At 48.3% G+C, this 21326-nt stretch overlaps 2 protein-coding genes and 1 long non-coding RNA gene across 3 annotated transcripts in view; 2 read left to right on the top strand and 1 right to left on the bottom strand.

The window, feature by feature from the left end:
- The window catches only part of DEFB124 (defensin beta 124), a 6409-nt gene extending 5140 nt beyond the window's left edge, over positions 1 to 1269 (bottom strand). Inside the window, exon 1 of the mRNA XM_032295334.1 lies at positions 1132 to 1269. The gene's annotated coding sequence lies outside the window, so the exon portion shown is untranslated. The remainder of the gene's footprint in view (positions 1 to 1131) is intronic.
- On the top strand, positions 694 to 10951 carry REM1 (RRAD and GEM like GTPase 1). Its single transcript, XM_032295333.1, has 5 exons — positions 694 to 812; positions 1655 to 2213; positions 3588 to 3670; positions 8539 to 8740; positions 10397 to 10951. The coding sequence occupies exons 2-5, from the start codon at positions 1874 to 1876 to the stop codon at positions 10666 to 10668; spliced, it is 897 nt and encodes a 298-aa protein (XP_032151224.1). The 5' UTR covers positions 694 to 812; positions 1655 to 1873; the 3' UTR covers positions 10669 to 10951.
- A 315-nt stretch (positions 10952 to 11266) lies between these two features.
- Positions 11267 to 14654, top strand: LOC116562863. Its single transcript, XR_004274114.1, has 2 exons — positions 11267 to 12554; positions 13773 to 14654. It is a non-coding gene; the product is annotated as an uncharacterized LOC116562863 (long non-coding RNA).
- The last annotated feature ends 6672 nt before the right edge of the window (positions 14655 to 21326 follow it).

Here is a 21326-nt window from a genome sequence, read left to right as displayed (position 1 = left end):
AAGAAGGAAAGAAAGAAAGAAAGAAAAAGAAAGAAAGAAAGAAAGAAAGAAAGAAAGAAAGAAAGAAAGAAAGAAAGAAAGAAAGAAAGAAGGAAAGAAAGAGGCTGAACAGCAGAGACTTGAGGCCCAGAACCAGCTAAGCCTCAATTGGTGAATGAATGAATGATGCAATGATGCCAAAAATACGATTTTCAGAATTCTTCAGTGCAGACTTCCTGAGCTCTCTCTTCCTCCAGGTCACCTCCCAAAATTAATTCTTCATCCAGAGCAGAGGTTATCAAAGTGAGGTCAATGAGCCATCTGCACCAGGATCACTTGGGGCACTTGTTTAAAATGTAGATTCCCAAACCCCTCTCCCAGCACTTCGGAATCTGCCTCTCTTGGAAGGTGGGACCTGAAAATTTAGCAAGTTCCCCAAGTGGTTTTTCTAGGGGCTAATGTGTTGATTCATCCCCTTGATGGAGTGGACATATGTGGACGCAGATGGGATGCTCCAGACCCAGGAATCCAGAGACCCCATCCTCTCTCATCCACCACCCTCCACCCAGTTCGGTTCGTAGGACTGGCAGAAGCAGTTCAGCTGAGCTCTGCGCTTTCAGAAAAGTCACTGAGCGGCCAGGGCCTTGGGGCGGGGACCCCGGGGCTGCCCTAATGGGGCGGGGCTGGATGGGGCGGGGTCGCGGCTCCTCCCCCGACCCAGGCGACTAGGGGAGGGGAACCGGCCTGAGGGGCTGCGTGCGGAGGCGGGTGGTGCAGCCTGGAGCATCCCGCCGCTGGAGCTTCGGGGGACCCTGGACCCCTCCCACGCCGAGGTAAAGCCCTGCGCTCCGCGCCGCCAACTTGCTCAAGTTGGAGCAGAGTTCGCCAGGCGATGCAGGGGGTTCTGCAGCGTTGGCAGGGTAGGGGGACTTCGAAACTACGTCCCGAGGGTGAGGGTCTTCAGACCTTGGGACCCGGAGGGCTGGGTAGCCATGGACAAAGACCCCTCCACACACACCCCAGGATGGGGGATTCACACCCCGGATGCCGGCTGGGAAAGCTCGGACCCAGACTCCAGGAATGGCACAGCGTTCCTGGGCCCTGCGGTCTGTCCTCCCCGTGCCTTGCCAGGACCCTGTCCTGTCACCTAACCTGAGGCCTAAAGGCCGGCTGCAGCTCCGGTCATTAAAAGAAGTTGGAGGCCATAGCGCCAGCCGCTCCTGAATTTTTCACACAGTGGGCGGGTCAGACACGCGGTTCCCATGGCACCAGGGCACTCGGGTTACAGTCGGGTTACCCCCATGCCCCCCTCACCCTTCTGGAGTATCAACCCACCCTCCTGCCTCTTCCTCCTCAGACTCCGTGAAATTGAGCATCAAAGTTAAGTAACCCCTATCCTTGGTGGGGGACCTCAAACTGCACTCCCGACCCAGAACCTGTGAAAGAGAGCGATGGGGAAGGGGAGGAAGGGAACAATTCAGATGCCTTTCATAGCCAGGGCCTCTTGTTGTATGGGAAGGGCAGGCCCATGTACACAGAGTGGGGAATGTGCATGTGAGGACACCCCATCTCACTGCTGCCCCTCCGCCTGCCTGTCATCAGGAGTAGGTCATCCTTAATGGCCTCTGGGTGTGCATGTCTGTGTGTTCACAGCCTGTGCACTCACTCCTTCCAGCCAGATCCAGGTGTACGCTGAGCCTGAAGCCAGAAGGCCCCCACCCCAAGAAGCTGAGGCACCTCATCCTCCCATCTGAACAAGAGGGGGATCTGGAAAAAGCCATCTCAGCAGCTCATCGGGATGCTATAGAAAGAAGCAGCAGCTCAAAGCCACTGGCTGACAGCCAATTCCCCCTTCTTTCAGAAGGAAGGAAGAAGCAAAACCCCTCTACCAAAGATGACACTCAACACTGGGCAGGAAGCAAAGACCCCTCTGTGCCGGCGAGCCAGCACCCCACTGCCCCTGTCCCCACGGGGCCGCCAGCCTGGCCTCCTGAGCACAGCACCTTCAGCTCAATCCCAGCATCCCCGGTTGGGCCAATCAGCCTCCCTCAATCCTCCCACCCAGAAGCTTTCCCCTGCCCCAGATGATTGGTCTTCTGAATCCAGTGACTCTGAAGGCTCCTGGGAGGCCCTCTACCGTGTGGTGCTAGTTGGAGATCCTGGAGTGGGGAAGACCAGCCTGGCCAGCCTCTTTGCAGGGAAGCAAGAGAAGGACCTCCATGAACAGCTGGGAGGTAGGGGCCATATGGGCTGGGCTGGGATGTGGCCAAAGGAATGAAAGCTCTGTCACCAGGGCACTGGGCTCCCAAGAACAGTTGTACACGTCATGCACTGTTCAACTCTAAGGGGCATCATTCACTCAGACTATGACATGAACCATGTCCTCCCATACTGAGAACCAGCTCGGTTGGGAGACTCCCACCCAGGTAGCACTGACGGTATTGAGAGGCATCCAACAGAGTAGATCTATCCAGGGGACCAACAGCCTGAGAGGCTGACAGCTTTCCAGGCTGAAGGCCCTGAGCAGATTCTCATCCATGTATTTATTTGCTCTGAGACAGGTGATTATTATTAATACACAAATGCTCTACATTTACTAATAACTCAAGAATATACCAAGTAGGCAGCTGTTACCTGCCTACCACTAATTACAAACTAAAAGGTCCCTCCACAGAGGAGCCATGGGGACAGGGTAAACATAATGTTTCTCAACACTCCCCACTCCAAAGTTGCACGGGGCACAGCCTGCACAATGAATGGTCAAGGGGAGGGAAATTCTTGAATAGAACAAGAATTTTGCCAATTTCCCATGAATGAGAAGTGTATGATTCATTTCCATGTCATAAGGGTGGCAATTCTGAGTTCCATGTCAAGAAATGGTGGGCTTCCACCCAGCTCGGAAACTCCCTGCCCCGATGCCTCTGACTCTGATTCTCCTAGTCCCGTAGACACCCATCTATGGTCACCATGACCTACAGCAAAACTAAGATCCTTTGCAGAAGGGAGACTCCCAGACCCCGGGTTCTGGGCCCTGGGTTGCTTTATTCCCAAGAAATGCAGTGACCTGAGTGTGTCGAGGGCCCCAGGATGATGGAGTACAGGGAAGACAGGAGAGATAAAGGTAGGCCCTGAAGGACTGGGCAAGAGGACATAGGGTGAGTAGGGAAGGGGGTTGATTAAACACAGAGAAAAGGTGGGGACATCTAGCCAGACTCTTCTCTAGTCTTGACTTCCCTCCGCCAGCCTCAAAAGTGAGAACCCATGTGTTACAGATAGGAAGACTGAGGCCAAGAGAGGATAACATGACCTGCCTGAAGCACACACTAAGTCAGAGACAGAGCAGGCCTGGGAGAATTCCTAGCCCAACTTTAACCCCACCACCCCACCTTCATTCAATCAATCAAGTCTTTTTGGCACGTACAATGCGCCAGGTATTATGGCAGCTAGGAAGACATGTGCTCCTACCAGGAGAGACAGGCATCAAACAAGTGTGATGAGTGTTTCTTAGAAGTGGAGGGGGCGATGTGATCAGAAATGGGGGCAGGGAACCCCACACTCTCTCAGGCTTGCCCCTTCTCCCTGAGACCCAGCTCTTCCCTCGGTTGCAGAAGGTGTATATGAGAGGACCCTCACGGTGGATGGAGAAGACACCACATTGCTGGTCGTGGACACCTGGGAGGCTGAGAAACTGGTATGGCACTGCAAGCAGGATTTGGGGAGATGGGTGCTGAGCCTAATACCAGACTCCTTCCTGTCCCCTCCTGGGACACTACAGATGAGGTGTGAGCAAAAGCTGAGGATGCAGCACCCTACCCCAAAACCCCCAGCCACAAGCAGTCTTTCCAACCCCAAACAGAAGACCCTTTTGACCCTGGCCCCTTTTCTCACTCCATAATCCCCTCCCAGCGGGCATCCCAGAATGTGCTTCTCCCCCCGCAGATCTCCCCATCATTATTTCCACCTTCACCCCACCCACCCACATTGTGCAGAAGGAACATTGGATTTGGCACCAAAATGCCTAAGGCTGAACCCCCTTTCTTTTTCTTACTAGTTGTGTAGTTTTGTGCAATCGACTTAACCACTCCAAGCGCCAGTTTTCTCATCTGATAAATGGGTTAACCATTCCTGCCTTCCTCCTCAGCTAGTTTTTTAAAGTTCTTACGCAATCTCAGAGGTAAGCCCAGTTTAAAGCATGAAAAAATGCTGAATGGGGTTAAGAACCGTAAATGATAACTCTTAGTACTTATGACTTGGTAGCTAGAGAAAAAGGAAACCAGAGCAGGAAGAGAGCAATAGGCAGGAACACGTCCTATTATGATTTTATTTTGTTTGTGTTTTCTTTTCTTTTGCTACACAGGTAATACATGACCACTGTAGAACTTTGAGGAAAAACACCTAAGCAAAGAGAAGGATCTAAAAATCACCTGGGATCCCATCTCTCTAAGGAATAGGCCACGCCCCTAAAATTGAGGGAGGCCCTGCCCATGGGGTGGAGTTTAGGAGGACATTGATGCGTGATTGACAAGAATGGTTGACAGCTCTCCTTTTAACAACCATAAAAGGAAACCCCAGCCCAAATGAGCATAATAATGACGATGATTCTTATAACAGCACCTGACATTTATGGAGTGCCCACTTCCTAAGTGTCAGCCCCTGTGCTAAGCACTAGACATATTTTATGAATTCAATCAAAACAAAAACTGGGCCTGGTGCAGTGACTCAGGCCTGTAATCCCAGAACTTTGGGAGGGCAAGGCATGTGGTTCACCTGAGGTCAGGAATTTGAACTGGCCTGGCCAACAAAATGAAACCCAACCCCTACTAAAAATACAAAAATTAGCCAAGTGTGGTGGCATGGGCATGTAATCCCAGCTACTTGGGAGGTTAAGGCAGGAGAATCACTTGAACCTGGGAGATGGAGGCTGCAGTGAGCCAAGATCATGCCACTGCACTCCAATCTGGGCAACAGAGCAAGGCTCTGTCTCAAAAACTAAATGGTGAGTCTTCTGATTCCCATTCTACTGATGAGAAAACTGAAGACCAGAGAGTTAAAATAATAATGTGTCCAAAGCTCTCAAATAGCAAGTGAGATTCAAACCCAGGTCTACAAAATCCCAGATGCTGTTTCTTTTTATTTTTTTTATTTTTGAGATGGAGTTTCACTCTTGTGAAACTGTGTGTTTTCTGTGTGTCAAGATCACAAAAGCCAGTTGGTGCATGGATTTGTGCATAAGAGCTCATTGGCAGTGTGATTAAAAATATAGATTCTTGGCTAGGTGTAGTGGCTCACGCCAGTAATCCCAGCACTTTGGGAGGCCAAGGTGGGCAGATCACCTGAGGTCAGGAGTTCAAGACCAGCCTAGCTAACATGGTGAAGCCTTGTCTCTACTAAAAATACAAAAATAGCCAGGGGTGGCGGCAGGCGCCTTTAGTCCCAGCTACTCCGGAGGCTGAGGCAGGAGAATTGCTTGAACCTGGGAGGCAGAGATTGCAGTGAGCCTGAACTAAGATCGTGCCACTTCACTCCAGCCTGAGCAACAAAGAGAGACTCCACCTCAAAAAAAAAAACTTTATATACCTATATAGATAAATTCCAGAACCCCGCTTTTAGAGTTTCTTATTTATTTATTTATTTATTTATTTATTTATTGAAATGGAGCCTAGCTCTGTCGCCTAGGCTGGAGTGCAGCGAATCAATCTTGGCTCACTGTAACCTCCGCCTCCCAGGTTCAAGCAATTCTCCTGAGGCAGGTTCAAGCAATTCTCCTGCCTCAGCCTCCTAAGTAGCTGGGATTACAGGTGTGCACCACCATGCCTGGCTAATTTTTTGTATTTTTAGTAAAAATGGGGTTTCACCTTGTTGGTCAGGCTGGTCTCAAACTCCTGACTTCAGGTGATCCCCCTGCCTTGGCCTCCAAAAATGCTGGGATTACAGTTGTGAGCCACTGCACCTGACCAGAGCATCTTATTCTCTAGGTCAAGAGTGAGGCCTGATAAATTTGATTTTTATTTATTTTAATTAATTAATTTTTTTTGAGATGGAGTTTCGTTCTTGTTGCCCAGGCTGGAGTGCAATGGTGCAATCTCGGCTCAGTGTAACCTCTGCCTCCCATGTTCAAGCAATTCTCCTGCCTCAGCTTCCCGAGTAGCTGGGATTACAAGCATGCACCACCATAGCTGGCTAATTTTGTATTTTTAGTAGGGACAAGGTTTCTCCATGTTGGTAAGGCCGGTCTCCAACTCAGCCAGGTGCAGTGGCTCAAAAATTAGCTGGGCATGGTAATGGGTGCCTGTAATCCCAGCTACTTGGGAGGCTGAGGCAGGAGAATTGCTTGAACCTAGGAGGCAGAGGTTGCAGTGAGCCAAGGTCATGCCATTGCACTCCAGCCTGGGCAACAAGAGTGAAACTCTGTCTCAAAATAAATAAATAAATAAAAATAAAAATAATATAGCCTCTGGAATTTTGTAGATCTGGGTTTGAATCTCACTTGCTATTTGAGAGCTCTGGACACATTATTATTATTATTATTATTATTATTACTATTATTTAACCTCTCTGGTCTTCAGTTTCCTCATCAGTAGAATGGCAATCAGAAGACTCGCCATTTAGGTTTTGAGACAGAGCCTTGCTCTGTCGCCCAGGCTGCAGTACAGTGGCATGATCTTGGCTCTGGCCCACTGCCACCACCACCTCCCTGGTTCAAGCAATTCTCCTGCCTCAGCCTACCAAGTAGCTGGGATTATAGGTGCCTGCCATCACACCTGGTTAATTTTTGTGTTTTTAGTAGATACGGGGTTTCACCATGTTAGCCAGGCTGGTCTTGAACTCCTGACCTCAGGTGATCCACCCGCCTCAGCCTCCCAAAATGCTGGGATTACAGGCATGAGCCATCGCACCCAGCCAAGAATCTATATTTTTAAAAACACTGCCAATGAGTTCTTACGCACAAATCCATGCACCAGCTGGCTTTTGTGATCTTGACACACAGCAAATCCTCCATAAATATTTGTGTAATGAATGAATGAATGAATGGTCAAGACTCACTTTCTCATTCTAGAGATGGGGAAAACTAAGACCCAGAAGAAGAAACCTGTCCATAGTCAAAGTTGAGAACCCACATCAGTCTGACTCGCCCTAAGGTTATTTGGCCTGGGAAATGATCAATATGGCTGTTGAGAACTTACCCCACTTTGACAATAACGTTGACCATGGATCTGATGGTTTCCTATTCATCACCAAATTCCCATTTGGTTATCAGAAAATTTCTGGCTTCTGGTTGAGTGTGGTGGCTCATGCCTATAATCCCAGCAGTTCGGGAGGCCAAGGCAGGTGGATCACTTGAGGTCAGGAATTTGAGACCAGCCTGGCCAATACGGTGAAACCCCATCTCTACTAAAAATACAAAAGTTAGCCGGGAGTGGTGGCAGGTGCCTGTCATCCCAGCTACTCAGGAGGCTGAGGCTGAAGAATCACTTGAACCTGGGAGGTGGAGGTTGCAGTGAGCCAAGATCACACCACTGCACTCCAGCCTGGGAGACAGAGTGGGACTCCATCTCAAAAAAGAAAAAAGAAAGAAAATTTCTGGATTCTTCCCCACCTCACAAACACACTCAGTTTTTCTCCCTTTAGCGCTGACTGTTCCCTTTGCCTGGAATCTCTTCTCTCCTGCTTGGCCTGACCTTCCTTCCTAACTCCATTCACCAGTCCCCTGTGAAGCCCTCCCACACTCTGCCAGGTGGGGTTCTTCTGGCCTCCTGACCCCACTCCTCCAGCCACTTGCACATGCCTCTTACTGGTACTTTCACACCGCACTGTAACTCCCCATTTCCACAGCCTCTCTTCCAGACCATGAGCTTTTGGAGGGCAGAAACTGTGTCTTACTCAACACTTATAAAGTTATTACCCAAGTAGTCCAGTCTTGGAGGGCTGACCCTAACAAAAGATCACCATCCGAAATATCAACAGCAGTGCAGTTCTTTCTTTTTCTTGGTCAAACAACTTGAAAGGACTCCACTTCTTAAAATGCTCCTTGCCTCTCTCATCCCCTTGTGAAATTATACTTTGAAGTTGCTCCTTCACTTCTGTCTTCAAAACTGTCCTGAAAAATGCCTTCCCTCTGACGTCAGCCTCCTGTCCTCACTTCTCTTTTCCTTTTTTCTCTTCATTCTGGATTACAGCAGCCATAAAGAACCATACGGCAAGGCTAAACCCTCCTAAACAAGGCAAAAGTGCTGAACAGGCCAAGGCAGAACCGCATTTAACAGGAACAGGAAAAAAGTAAATGTTGCCTCCAATACCCAGCCTGCAAAACTGTCAGCGAATGAGAGAATTCTGTGAGGTAGTGTTATTAGCATAATTTTCAAACAGAGAAACTGAGGCTCAGAAAGAATCACTGGTTTTCCCAAGGTGACACAGGGAATTATGGCAGAATTTGTCCCCCACACCTGTCCAAACTATAAACCTCAGCCCCATCCCACCCATTAGACCATCCCAGCTCCACCTTTCTCAGCCAGGTCCTAGATACTGTCTGAGGACAGGCCTTGGGTCCCCCTCCCACAGGATAAAAGCTGGAGCGGGGAGTCATGCCTGCAGGGGGGCTGTGCCTACATCATCGTATACTCCATCGCAGACCGAGGCAGCTTTGAGAGTGCCTCTGAACTCCGTATCCAGCTGCGGCGCACATATCAGGCAGACCATGTGCCCATCATCCTCGTGGGCAACAAGGCGGACTTGGCCCGCTGCCGAGAAGTGTCCGTGGAAGGTGAGCCCTCCATCCCACCCTTCCTCTTCCTCTGGGCCCCACTGTCATGGCTGCTCCTCCAGCTCTCTTCATCTCAGTGACTGTCCCTGCCAAGCTGCCCCTACCCTGCAGCCACTTGCCTAAGCCTGAAAGCCAGGAACCGTTCTTGCCTCCCTTCTCACCACCCCCAAGCCAGTCCTCAAGTCCTGTAAGGCCACCTCCATTAATCCCACATCCCCTTTCCTCTGTGCCTACAGCCTCTGTGCTATCCTGGCATCTCCACCTTCGCCAATCCTCCTACTTCTCAATCATTCTTCCTCGCCAGCTGCCAGAATTTTCCAAGACCAGAGCTAAATTTATGCTTCTTAAAAATGCCTGTATGTGGCGGTCCATGGTGGCTCACAACTATAATCCTAGCACTTTGGGAGACCAAGACAGTAGGACTTGCTTGAGCCCAGGAGTTCAGGACGAGCTTTGGCAACACAGCAAGACCCTCTCGCTACAAAAAATAAAAAATAATTTTAACTCTTTTAAAAAAAATTTCCGGCCAGGCGCAGTGGCTCATGCCTGTAATCCCAGCACTTTGGGAGACCAAGGCAGGTGGATCACTTGAGATCAGGAGTTCGAGACCAGCCTGGCCAACATGGTAAAACCCCATCTCTACTAAAAATACAACAATTAGCCAGGTGTGGTGGTGCACACCAGTTATCCCAGCTACTTGGGCAGCTGATGCATGAGAATCGCTTGAACCCAGGAGGCAGAGGTTGCAGTGAGTCGAGACTACACCACTGCACTCCAGCCTGGGCAACAGAATGAAACTCTGTCTCAAAAAGAAAAAAAAATTCCTCTATGGCTCCCCGATCCCCTTAATCAGAGACACTTTATTCACCAACATAATAGGCCCGGTGCCTACAGGCTTTTCAAGGGCTTACATTTGAGAACTGAAAAGAACCATTATTGGCTCCAAAATACAGTGAAAAAATTAGAAATGCAAATTTCTCAAAGCTTTAATTGTCTGCAAAACATATCTGTCAGCCAGCAACTACAAACCAAAACTTTAAATGTCATATATGGATTGCATTTACAATGGGATGGGGAATATTTTAATAAGTTTGACATATCAGATGCGGCCCATGAAGTTTTTAAATGGTTTTACTCACAAAGTAAAATCTTAAAAATGTGTAAACTGAGACCCCGAAAAGAAAAGCCAATTTCACAGTCACCAGCCCTTGAGGACTAGAACTCGGACCCAGTGGCATCCTGGAGGTGGAAAACCGTATGTTTTACGGACAGACATCCAAAAAAAAAAAAAAGAAAGAAAACCTGCAACATAAGCCCCAGGAGATTTTGTTAAAGCCCAGATTTCCAGACCTCAACCCAAACCTACAGAATCAGAAACTCTGAGGGTGGGTCCAGGAATCTGCATTTTAACAAGATCCCCCAGGTAATCCCGATGAATTAGACCCTTTACCTGGCATTCAACCTGGCCCCTACCTGACCCCAGCCTTTCTGTCTTCCCTCAAAAACCAGTCTGATTTACCTGAGTCCCCAGACAGCAGCACCAGGTCTGGGCACAGGAAAAATTGCTTCCAATAGAGACTGAACACACCTTCTCTACCTTTTTCTCCACCTTCCGGCTATGGCTCCACCCCTGCTCGCCGGGCCCCGCCCCCTCAGAGGGCCGCGCCTGCGCTGTGGTGTTCGACTGTAAATTCATCGAGACGTCAGCCACGCTGCAGCACAACGTGGCGGAGCTCTTCGAGGGCGTAGTGCGCCAGCTGCGGCTGCGCCGCCAGGACTGTGTGGCCGAGGAGTCCCCAGCACCACGACGGCGAGCCAGCCTAGCCCAGCGCGCTCGTCGCTTCCTGGCACGCCTGACAGCCCGCAGCGCACGCCGCCGGGCACTCAAGGCCCGCTCCAAGTCCTGCCACAATCTGGCCGTGCTCTGAAGCCGCCCGCTCTTCTGAGGGTTGACAGGTCACTGAGGTGCATTCCGGGCTCCACGGACGCCGCTGAGGGGCAAAAGCGCCGCTACCTGGAGTCTGCATCGTGGGTCTTGCTTACCCGCTGCCCTGATGGCCTGAGCATCCCCCAGATCCAAGCCTGAGAGACACCAAGGAAGCAATGGACCGAAGCCCCATGCTGGGCACAACGTAGTTTTTACCTGGTGGGTGTCCTTTTGTAAAAAAGTCTTCCTTGTGCCTGGGCTCTGGCCAACCCTTAGAAACCCTCACAATAGGCCGGGCGCGGTGGCTCACGCCTATAATCCCAGCACTTTGGGAGGCCGAGGCGGGTGGATCACGAGGTCAAGAGATCGAGACCATCCTGGTCAACAAGGTGAAACCCCGTCTCTACTAAAAATACAAAAATTAGCTGGGCATGGTGGTGTGTGCCTGTAGTCCCAGCTACTCGGGAGGCTGAGGCAGGAGAATTGCTTGAACCCAGGAGGCGGAGGTTGCGGTGAGCCGAGATCGTGCCATTGCACTCCAGTCTGGGCAACAACAGCGAAACTCCGTCTCAAAAAAAAAAAAAAAAGAAAAAAGAAACCCTCACAATAAACCAGACCAGAAGGATGTCCCATCCGAATGCCCACACCTCTCTGTCTCGGCTCTTTGGGTCGTCTCCACCTACTGTCCTCCCATCTACACTTGACTACAGACTGGTTTAGTCTGCTGGCCCGGGTGTCAGGGCCAATCAATAAAGTCCTCAGACCAATTTTGTGCTCAGGCCTTTCTCCGGGCAGTGGATCGCAACCACAGTTCCGTGACCAGCTAATTTCTCATTAACCCATTTTTTACATTCTAGATTCTCATGTCTGGAAGGACCTCATCCTGGCAATAGAATTACTGGCGTTTGTTAGGAGCTGGGTACTAAGCTGTCGCCACAATTAGTTAATCCTCCCAACGCCTGGGAGAAGGGTGTTACCATTAACCCCATTTTGCTCGTTAGTAAACTGAGGCATGGGACAGTGAAGGCCCACCAAGGTCATACAGCTGCTATTTGCGAAGCTGCTGGGATTCCAGTTAGGCTTGTCAGACTCTAGTGACCAACTTATCCACTGTCCTCTTTAAAGATGTTACAAAACCCTGTAGAATCTTAGGAAAACTAATTTAAAGACATAATTTCACATCCAATTTAAAGGAGGTTGGGGCAGGAATACTCTATGAAACTCAATCCATTAATCCCGGGGATGGACCCCAGTTTAATCCAATTCACTCATTTCCCTAAGGCAGAAACAAGGCTAGAGAGGGGAGGTGAGCAAGCCAGAGACAGAGCCAGGGAGGATCACACCCCAGGGCCCAGCCTCCTCCTGGGTCTCCCTTTGGCTGTGTGGGAGGAAGGAGGTGGTGAGGCGTCCAGCCTGGCTGGGGTCAGGGCTGGGTGTTGGGGATCAGGTCAGGAGTTTCCAGCCCGAAGGGAAGTGTCACTACTTTGAGAGGAAAACAAGACGCAAACCATTTGAACCACCATGTCCCTGACGCCTGACATCCCTCCCTCCAACTGGCCCAGACGCCCCAGCCCTTGGGGTCGCAGTGCAGAGAAAGACAACAGCACCCGCCAGCCAGCCCCATGTCCTCCAGCCACGACTCCCGGCTCCCCAGGCTTCCAGCTGGGACTGATGGTAATCACTCCCACACCCCAACCCCAGCCTAGGGAAGGGAAGAGAAGGAAGGTCTTCCCCCACCCCAAGCCGTCTCTGGCCTGCGGTCAGAGGGAGGGGCTCTAGCTGTGGAAAGTTGGCAGAGGCGGCCGGCAGCAGCCGGGAGAGTGGAAAAAATGATATCAAACCCGGAAAAATGCAGGCCGGATGGAGGGCCGGAGTGGGCCCTGGGAGGTGAGAGGGCGGGAGGGAAACGGGTAGGGGGAAGGGCTGAGAAAGGAAGAGGGGCCAGGGAGAGAGTGCAGGAGCTGGCTTTAGAAAACTGAGTACAGTTGCCCTCATTCCCTCCTTTCTCCATCTACAAATATTTATTGAGGGCCTACTAAGTGCAGGTCACAGTGCCAGCCTCCAGGGAGACATGGTGAACAGAAAGAGGGTTCTCACTGCTTGGTAGCTCACAGCAAGGTGGGGTAGGCAGTAGGCAGACTAGAAAACTAATCAGCAAATAAAAGAATGGCAAACTGATAAGGAGCTGAAAATTAGAGTGGTCAGGGAAAGCCCTGAAGATAATCCAGGGCAATCCCCCATCCTCAGATGGGGAAACTGAGGGACACACAGAGAGAGAGAGAGAGAGAGAGAGCTTACCCCAAGGCCACTCAGAATGTGGAAGAAATACTTGAACGGTGATAGGGGAGGCAAGAGGGAAGGAGAAAAGAACTGGTGCAGACCAAGATGGTGGGGTGTGGGGGTGGTGTCGGGGGAAGGGGAGTTATGCAGCCAGCAAGCACAGCAAGATGGCAGAGTGATTGAGGGCACAGCCCTGAACCAGGGAGGTGTGTGTTCAAACCCTGCTCCCCTTCATCTCTCTGTGCCTTAGTTTCTCCATCTATAAAATGGAATTCATGACAATTCCTTCATTTAGAGTTGATGTGAGAATTAAATGATTTAAGATGTGTAAAATGCTTAAGACAGTTCCTGTGTCTAGGAAGATTCAATAAATGTGGGCTCCTGCTGGCATATCTTTTTTTGTGAAACAGGGTCTCACTCTGTCTGTTGCCCAGGCTGGAGTGCAGTGGTGCGATCACATCTTGCTGCAGCCTCCACCTCTCAGGCTCAAGCCATCCTCCCACCTCAGCCCCCCAAGTAGCTGGGACGACAGGCATGTGCCATTATGCCCAGCTAATTTTTTTGTTTTAATTTTTAGTGGAGACAAAGTTTTGCTGTGTTGCCCATGATGGTCTCAAATTCCTGAATCCAAGATCCTCCCACCTCAGTTTCCCAAGATGCTGAGATGACAGGCATGAACCACTAGGCCCCGCCCTGCTATCGTACCTTAAGGCCTTGCAGAAACCAGGATTTGTTAAGGGTAAGATATGCTGAGACTGTGAAGACCTGCTTATGAGTCTTTGCCTAGCATATGTATTCACATGTTTTTGTCTGTCTGCCCCACAGAAATGAAAGCTCCTTGAGGGAAGGGCCCTCAGTGCTGCCCTGACCCCAGCACCTACAACCAGTGCCTGGCTCATAATAGGTGCTCAGTAAATATTTGTTGAATTGATGAATTCATTATCTATTAATGGATATCCATTAATTCGTTATCCATTACCTGTAAAGTGGCCATTCCATTCCTGTCCTCTCTGATTCTAGGTGTCTGTGAATAGGGAGCGGCTGGGAAATCATGTGAGAAAACCACACTCTCCCTTCCAGGGACACAGCCTATTATAGTTTAGAAATTACTTTCTCATCCATAAAAACAAAACCAAAACAATAGCTAACTTTGTTTTAACTCTTTCTCTGTTAGTATTGGGCCCAATGCTGCATGCTGGGTACAGATTTTCTCACATTCTCATCACCACAACCCTTTACTTAATAGGTCCCGTTTAATAGATGAGGACACGGAGGCTAAGAGAACCCAAAAATCTCTCCAAGGCTGTGCAGCAAGAAAGGGCCAGATCAGTGGTCGAAAGGAAGGCAGGAACTGCCGTCTTAGTTGCACAATCAGGGAAACAGACTCAGAAAGAGGAGATGAGTTGTCCAAGCCCAAAGTCATGTAATAAACAGCAAACAGTTACATCACTCTTACTATATACCAGGTGCTGTGCTAAGCGTTCTTCATACATTAATTCATTAAATCCTGAAAACTGATCATATTATCACCACACCAGTTTTGAGATGGAGAAAATTGTAGCACAGAGAAGTTCAGTAACCTGCTAAGACTGCACAGTTAGCAAGTAGCAGAACCAGAATTCACACCAGAGAGGTCTAGCTCATAGCATTAAGGGTGGTCTGTGTTGCACCATTTGTTGGCACAGCAAGCCTGGAACAGGCTGGTATGAAAAGGAAGGTGTCTTTGTCTCCAGCCCTGCTGCCTGGGCTAGTGTCAAGGCAGAGAACAAAAGCACATTGAGAGCATCCTCAGTTGCCAGCTGGGACTTTCCACCTTGAAGGGAGGATACTGTTATGGAAAAAATGATAAAGCTCTTGGAAGATGGATGTCTCCCCAGGGGCCCCCAAGCCTCCTCAGAGCCCCTCCTCTTGCTGTGGGGGAGGGCCACAAACTGTGCTGGCCTGGTCCAGATGAGACAAAGGCCACCTGGATCCCAAGACACCCCAGCCAGGCTGCTCGAATACTGAGGATCGTTGGCCTTGGTGGTATGTTCCAATTTCTCAGCCCAGGCATGAAGCTTCTGCTCAGGGACCCCCAAGGAATCAGGTTCAGGCTGGAACTCCCTGTCCTTGGAGATGGGAAATACACATCTCATAGGGCCTACTCCCTCCTTTCTTCACTCAGCAAACATTGACAAGGATATGAGCTTTGAGGGAAGACACAGAATGTAGAGAGGATCATAGCTGGTGGGTACAGGGACATTCAAGTCCCTGCCCTGGCCACAAAGGGAAGGGATGGGTAAACAAGGGGTAGAAGTAGTGAAAAATTCACCTACAACTGCTTGGTAATGATGAAGAATCCCTCGGGTCTGTCATGACCATGTGATCTTAGGCAAATCAAAATATACAGAGCAAAGGGGTTAACATAGAATTCTCTACATAATTGTCTCTGTCTCCAGAATATTTAAATATTGTAGTTCAACAGCTTGAAAAAATATACAAGTTCAGTTTCAATTTGAGCACTGTTCCCTTCTGTTCAGTTCAGGGTTCAGTTAAAAATAATACTAATGATGGGATGGGAGCTCTGGGTGCAGCAATGTGTGATGTTTTACCCAGTTCCATATGGTTCAAGTTCAAGGCCCGGGTGTGTGTGTGTATGTGTGTGTTTGTGTTGTGATTTACATTCCCATGCTTTGTGGATGTGACAATTTATTGGTGGAAAAGCACAGGCTTCGGAACGAGAAGAAACCTGTGTTTAATTCCACCTCAAGCACCTGATCTCTGTGTGAGCTGGGTTCTCCTTTCCTTCATTTTGAAATGAGACATGATAATTGTTATCTTATAGGATTAAATGAGGTTTTTGGTACTTAAGAAAGAACCACTATATGCCATTGGTAATTCACTTCCCCTCTCTAGGCCTCAGTTTTCTCATCTGGAAAGTGGGAATATGAATAGTATTTCTTGGTCCAGCACAGTGGCTCATGCCTGTAATCCCAGCACCTTGGGAGGCCAAGGTGGGCAGATCACCTGAGCTCAGGAGTTCAAGACCAGCCTGGCCAACATGTTGAACTCAATCTCTGTTAAAAATACAAAAATGGGCTGGGTGCAGTGGCTCACACCTGTAATCCCAGCACTTTGGGAGGCCAAGGTGGGCAGATCATGAGGTCAGGAGTTAGAGACCAGCCTGGCCAACAGCATAAAACCCTGTCTCTACTAAAAAAAAAAAAAAAATTAGCCAGGCATGGTGGGGCGTGCCTGTAATCCCAGCTACTTGGGAGGCCGAGGCAGGAGAATTGCTTGAACCCAGGAGGCGGAGGTTGCAGTGAGCTGAGATCGCGCCACTGCACTCCCGCCTGGGCGACAGAGCAAGACTCCATCTCGGGATGAAAAAAATACAAAAAATGGTCAGTGCTGTGGCTCACACCTATAATCACAGCACTTTGGGAGGCCAAGGTGGGCAAATCACAAGGTAAGGAGTTCAAGACCAGCCTGGGCAGCACAGTGAAACCCCAACTCTACTAAAAATACTAAAAATACAAAAAAATTAGCAGGGCATGGTGGTGTGCACCTGTAATCCCAGCTACTCGGGTGGCTCAGGCAAGAGAATTTCTTGAACCCAGGAGGTGGAGGTGGCAGCGAGCTGAGATCACACCACTGCACCCAGCCTGGGCAACAGAGTGAGACTCCGTCTCAAAAAAACAAAACAAAACAAAATAAATTATCTGGGCATGGTACACACACCTGTGGTCCCAGCTGCTCGGGAGGCTGAGGCAGGAGAATCACTTGAATTCCGCAGGCGGAGGTTGCAGTGAGCCAAGGTTATGCCACTGCACTCCAGCCTGTGTGACAGACCAAGTTTCTGCCTCAAAAAAAAAAAAAAAAAATAGTATTTCTCACTAAGTGTCAATGTGAGAATTCAGCCAGGCTGGCTATTTGTTAGCATGATGCTTTGCACACTGTAAGCACCCAATAAATGGTAGTACTTTTCCATGCATGATTTTATACTTTTTCCTACATATATATTTTGCTAAGGCATAGTGTTGGATGCTTTTAAACTTCACTCAAACATCATACTATATGTATCCTTCAGCTTTATTATTTCTCACATTCAACATTATGTTTATGAGATTCATTGTATTGAAATCTGTAACTGTAACTATTCTTTTTCATCACTGCATAGTATTCCATTGTATGAACATAGAAGATTTATTTATCTTTCATTCCTGGAGTGCAGTGGTGCAATCTCGGCCCACTGCAATCTCCACCTCTCAGGTTCGAGCGATTCTCCTGCCTCAGCCTCCCAAGTAGCTGGGACTGCAGGCGTGCACCACCATGCCCAGCTAATTTTTGTGTTTTTAGTAGAAACAAGGTTTCACTATGTTGGCCAGTATGGTCTTGATCTCTTGACCTCATGATCCTCCCACCTAGGCCTCCCAAAGGCATGAGCCACTGCACCTGGCAAGGGGCTTTTTTTTTTTCTTTTTTTGCTATAAATAATGCACTATAAACATTGCATGTGTGTCTTTGAGCACATATATAAGAGTTTCTCTTTCCATCTTTCCACTCTGCCATCTTCTGGGTCTCAGCTTGCCCTGGGGTAGCTACCATTTGGGTCCCGATATGGCCGCTGCAGTTTCAGGCATCACACGTGGACATGACAAGGTCCAGGCAAAGCAAGAAGTTTGTTTCTTCCTCATTGTGTCCCTTTCATCAGCAAGGAAACTCTTCCAGAGCCCTCCAGCTAATGTCCTTCATTTCTCTCTGGCCAGAATCAGGTTACATGGCACCTTAAACTAATCAGCGGCTTGAGTTAATCAGGGTTTGCATAAAGTACAACATGGCCACACCAAGAAGAAAAGCTAGAGCTGGATTTACACCCCACCTGCTCTAGTAGGGCAGTCAAGGGTGTACACTCAGCTTTTCCAGTCTTACAGAACAGTCCAGAGTGAGTGTGACCATTCCAAATCCAGTCTACTTCAGGGTTTGCCCAACTCTGTGAATGGGGATAGATACCTTTTCATAGAATTGTCTGGAAAGAAACTTTGGGAGGCCAAAGTGAGCAGATCACCTGAAGTCAGGAATTCAAGACCTGCCTGGCCAGCATGGTGAAACCCCATCTTTACTAAAAATACAAAAAATTAGCCAGGTATGTTGGCAGATGCCTATAATCCCAGATACTCAGGAGGCTGAAGCAGGAGAATTGCTTGGAACTGGGAGGCAGAGGCTGCAATGAGCCCAGATCGCACCTCTGTACTCCAGCCTGGGCGACAGAATGAGACGCTGTCTAAAAAACAAACAACAACAAAAAACAACAGCTTGGGCCAGGCACAGTGGCTCTTGTCTGTGATTCACTTTGGGAGGCCAAGACCAGTGGATCTCTTGAGCCCAGGAGTTCAAGACCAGCCTAGGCAGCATGGTGAAACCCCATCTCTACAAAAATTACAAGATTTAGCCAGGTGTGGTGGACATACCTGTAGTCCCAGCTACTTGGGAGGCTGAGGCGAAAGGATTCCCTGAGCCCATGAGGTCAAGGCTGCAGGGAGCTGTGATCGCACCACTGCACCCCAGCTGGGTGGCAGAGGAACACCCTGTTTCAAAAAAAAAAAAAAAAAAAGGGAAAAGTTTAGAAATAGGTTTTATTTTTATGAAGGAGGAAATTGTTCTACCAGAAATTTTCCTTTGCCTCTTGCTACCCCCCAAAAAATGGCTTCTATGAATGAGAGAGAAGTGGGTGAAGAATGTCAGATGGGCAACCTCGGTATTTGCCACAAAACACCTTCCATCCTCCTCCCGGTCCCACTGTGCTCCCTGGAGGTACTCACCATTAACAATTGGGGATATATCCTTCTGGATATTTTTCATTCCACTTACATATACGGTGTAGAAAACATTTGGCCACTTTTCTTTCTTCCACACTATCAGAATTGCAATCTTTCTCTGTTGTTCTCCTCTTACCTATGGAATCAAGAATAAATCCTGATTGCTTTAAGCCAGAGATTAAAGGGGGACCTACAGTCTAGCTATGGCCAATGAACTATAATGAAAAGTTAGCTGGAGGTTTCTAGGAAAAGCTGCTTTACTCTTAGGAAAGAGCTTAATAAATAAATAAAGGGCTGCATCGAAAGAGACCATTCCCTTTTCTTTGACTGATCCCTGGAGTGTATGAATGTAATACCTGGAACTGTAGCCACCATCTTGCAATTATGTTGGAATCTAGTCAGAAAGGCAGAAAGATGGGGAGTACCTGAACCCTTGCTGATGAAATCAAGCCTCTGAACACCAACCTTGATGCTTCGCCATTTCTAGACTTACTGTTATGCAAATTACCTTAAGGGATTTCTGGGCCAGGTGCAGTGGCTCACGCCTGCAATCCCAGCACATTGGGAGACTGAGGCAGGTGGATCACCTGAGATCAGGAGTTCCAGACAAGCCTGACCAACATGGTGAAACCGCATTTCAACTAAAAACACAAAAATTAGCCAGGCATGGTGGCATGCACCTGTAGTCCCAGCTACTTGGGAGGCTGAGATAGGAGAATTGCTTGAACCTAGGAGGGGGAGGTTGCAGTGAGCCAAGATTGTGTCACTGCACTCCAGCCGGGGCAACAGAGCCGAGACTGTCTCAAAAAAAAAAAAAAAAAAAAATTATCAGACGGGTGCGGTGGCTCACGCTGTAATCCCAGCACTTTGGGAGGCTGAGGTGGGCGGATAACCTGAAGTCGGAAGTTCAAGACTAGCCTGATCAACATAGAGAAACCCGGTCTCTAAAAATACAAAAATTAGTCGGGCATGGTGGCGTATGCCTGTAATCCCAGCTACTTGGGAGGCTGAGGCAGGAGAATCGCTTGAACCCGGGAGGTGGAGGTTGCAGTGAGCTCAGATCGCGTCATTGTACTCCAGCCTGGGCAACAAGAGCGAAACTCCGTCTCAAAAAAAAAAAAAAACTCGTGAAGATTTCTGTGCCAAATTCTAAATCATCCATCTAATATACTTGTATAGGTTTGTTTCCGTTTTTCACATAAGCGGAATTACAGCCATACACATTAAGACTGAATTCTATTGCAAATCCAAATCAGCAGTGATAGAAACAGAAGGGCATTTCTCTCTCATATAAGTGAAGTCCAGAAGCAGGCAGTCCAAGGCTGGCATGGCATTCCACAAGGAACTGTGGCTGCTTCTATCTTGTGGTTCCGTCATCTTCAATACAATATGCTGCTCAAGCAGCAGCCATCATATTCACATTCCAGCCAGCAGGGAGCGGTAAGGAGTCAAAAAAAAAAAAAAAAGGCACAGCCTTTCTGAAGACGCACACCTCTGCTTACATCTCATTGGCCAAAACATAGTCACGTGGCCTCACTTAATTTCACGGGAGTTTAGGAAATGTTTTCGTTGGGGTTTTTTCTGTTTGTTTGTTTTGTTTTTTTGAGATACAGTTTCACCGTCACCCAGACTGGAGTCCAGCGGCACAATCTTTGCTCACTGCAACCTCCACCTCTCAGGTTCAAGTGATTCTCCTGCCTCAGCCTCCTGAGTGGTTGGAATTACAGGCACTCACCACCACACCCGGCTAATAGTATTTTTAGTAGAGACGAGATTTCACCCAGTCTGTCTGGTCTCAAACTTATGGCCTCAATGATCCACCTGCCTCAGCTTCCCAAAGTGCTGGGATTATAGGTGTGAGCCACTGCGCTCAGCCAGGAAATGTATTGTATTCTAAATAGCTACATACCAGCTCAAAATCAGGGATTCTGTGTTTAAGGAAGGAGAGAATAGACGTCGAGGGACAAGGCAGAAAAAAAAAAAAAAAAAAAAGGAAAGACCTTGAGAGACAACCAGCAATCTCTGCTACCATGCCGCACATATTGGTTGATAGGCTTTTTTCACTCAGTGTATACTGGCTTTCCATCCTTGCCCTATTATCACGCATTTCCCTTGTTAATTTGGGGCTTATATTGTTCTTATTTTTCTATCTTCTTCAGATAGAAACTTCAATCATTTATTTGAGGTCTTTCTTCTTTTCCAATTAAACGTTGAAAGCTATAAATTGCCTTCCAAGTGCTCTTCTAGATGCATCCCACAAATTTTGGTATGTTGTGTTTTTCATTATCATTCAGTTCAAAATATTTTCTAACCTACCCTGTGATTTTTTTTCTTTATTACCATAGGTTATTCAGAAGTATGTTAATTTCAAAATATTTGGGGGTTTTCTATATTTTTTGTTTCTTTCCACAGCAAATTTAAGACTTGTTTAATAATTCAACATATGGTCCATCTCGATGCATGTTTCATGTATACCTGAAAATACTATGTATTCTGCCATTGTTGGGCATAATGTTCTAAATACCAATTAGGCCAAAGAGATTGACAATGCTGTCCAAGTCTTTTATATACTTAGTGATTT

This window comes from Sapajus apella, unplaced genomic scaffold, assembly GCF_009761245.1.
Source record: "Sapajus apella isolate SASKATOON/1434 unplaced genomic scaffold, GSC_monkey_1.0 scaffold33, whole genome shotgun sequence".
Lineage (NCBI taxonomy): Eukaryota > Metazoa > Chordata > Mammalia > Primates > Cebidae > Sapajus > Sapajus apella.
The sequence above is the reverse complement of the archived record's forward strand: the minus strand, read 5'-3'. Positions and strand labels throughout refer to the sequence as shown.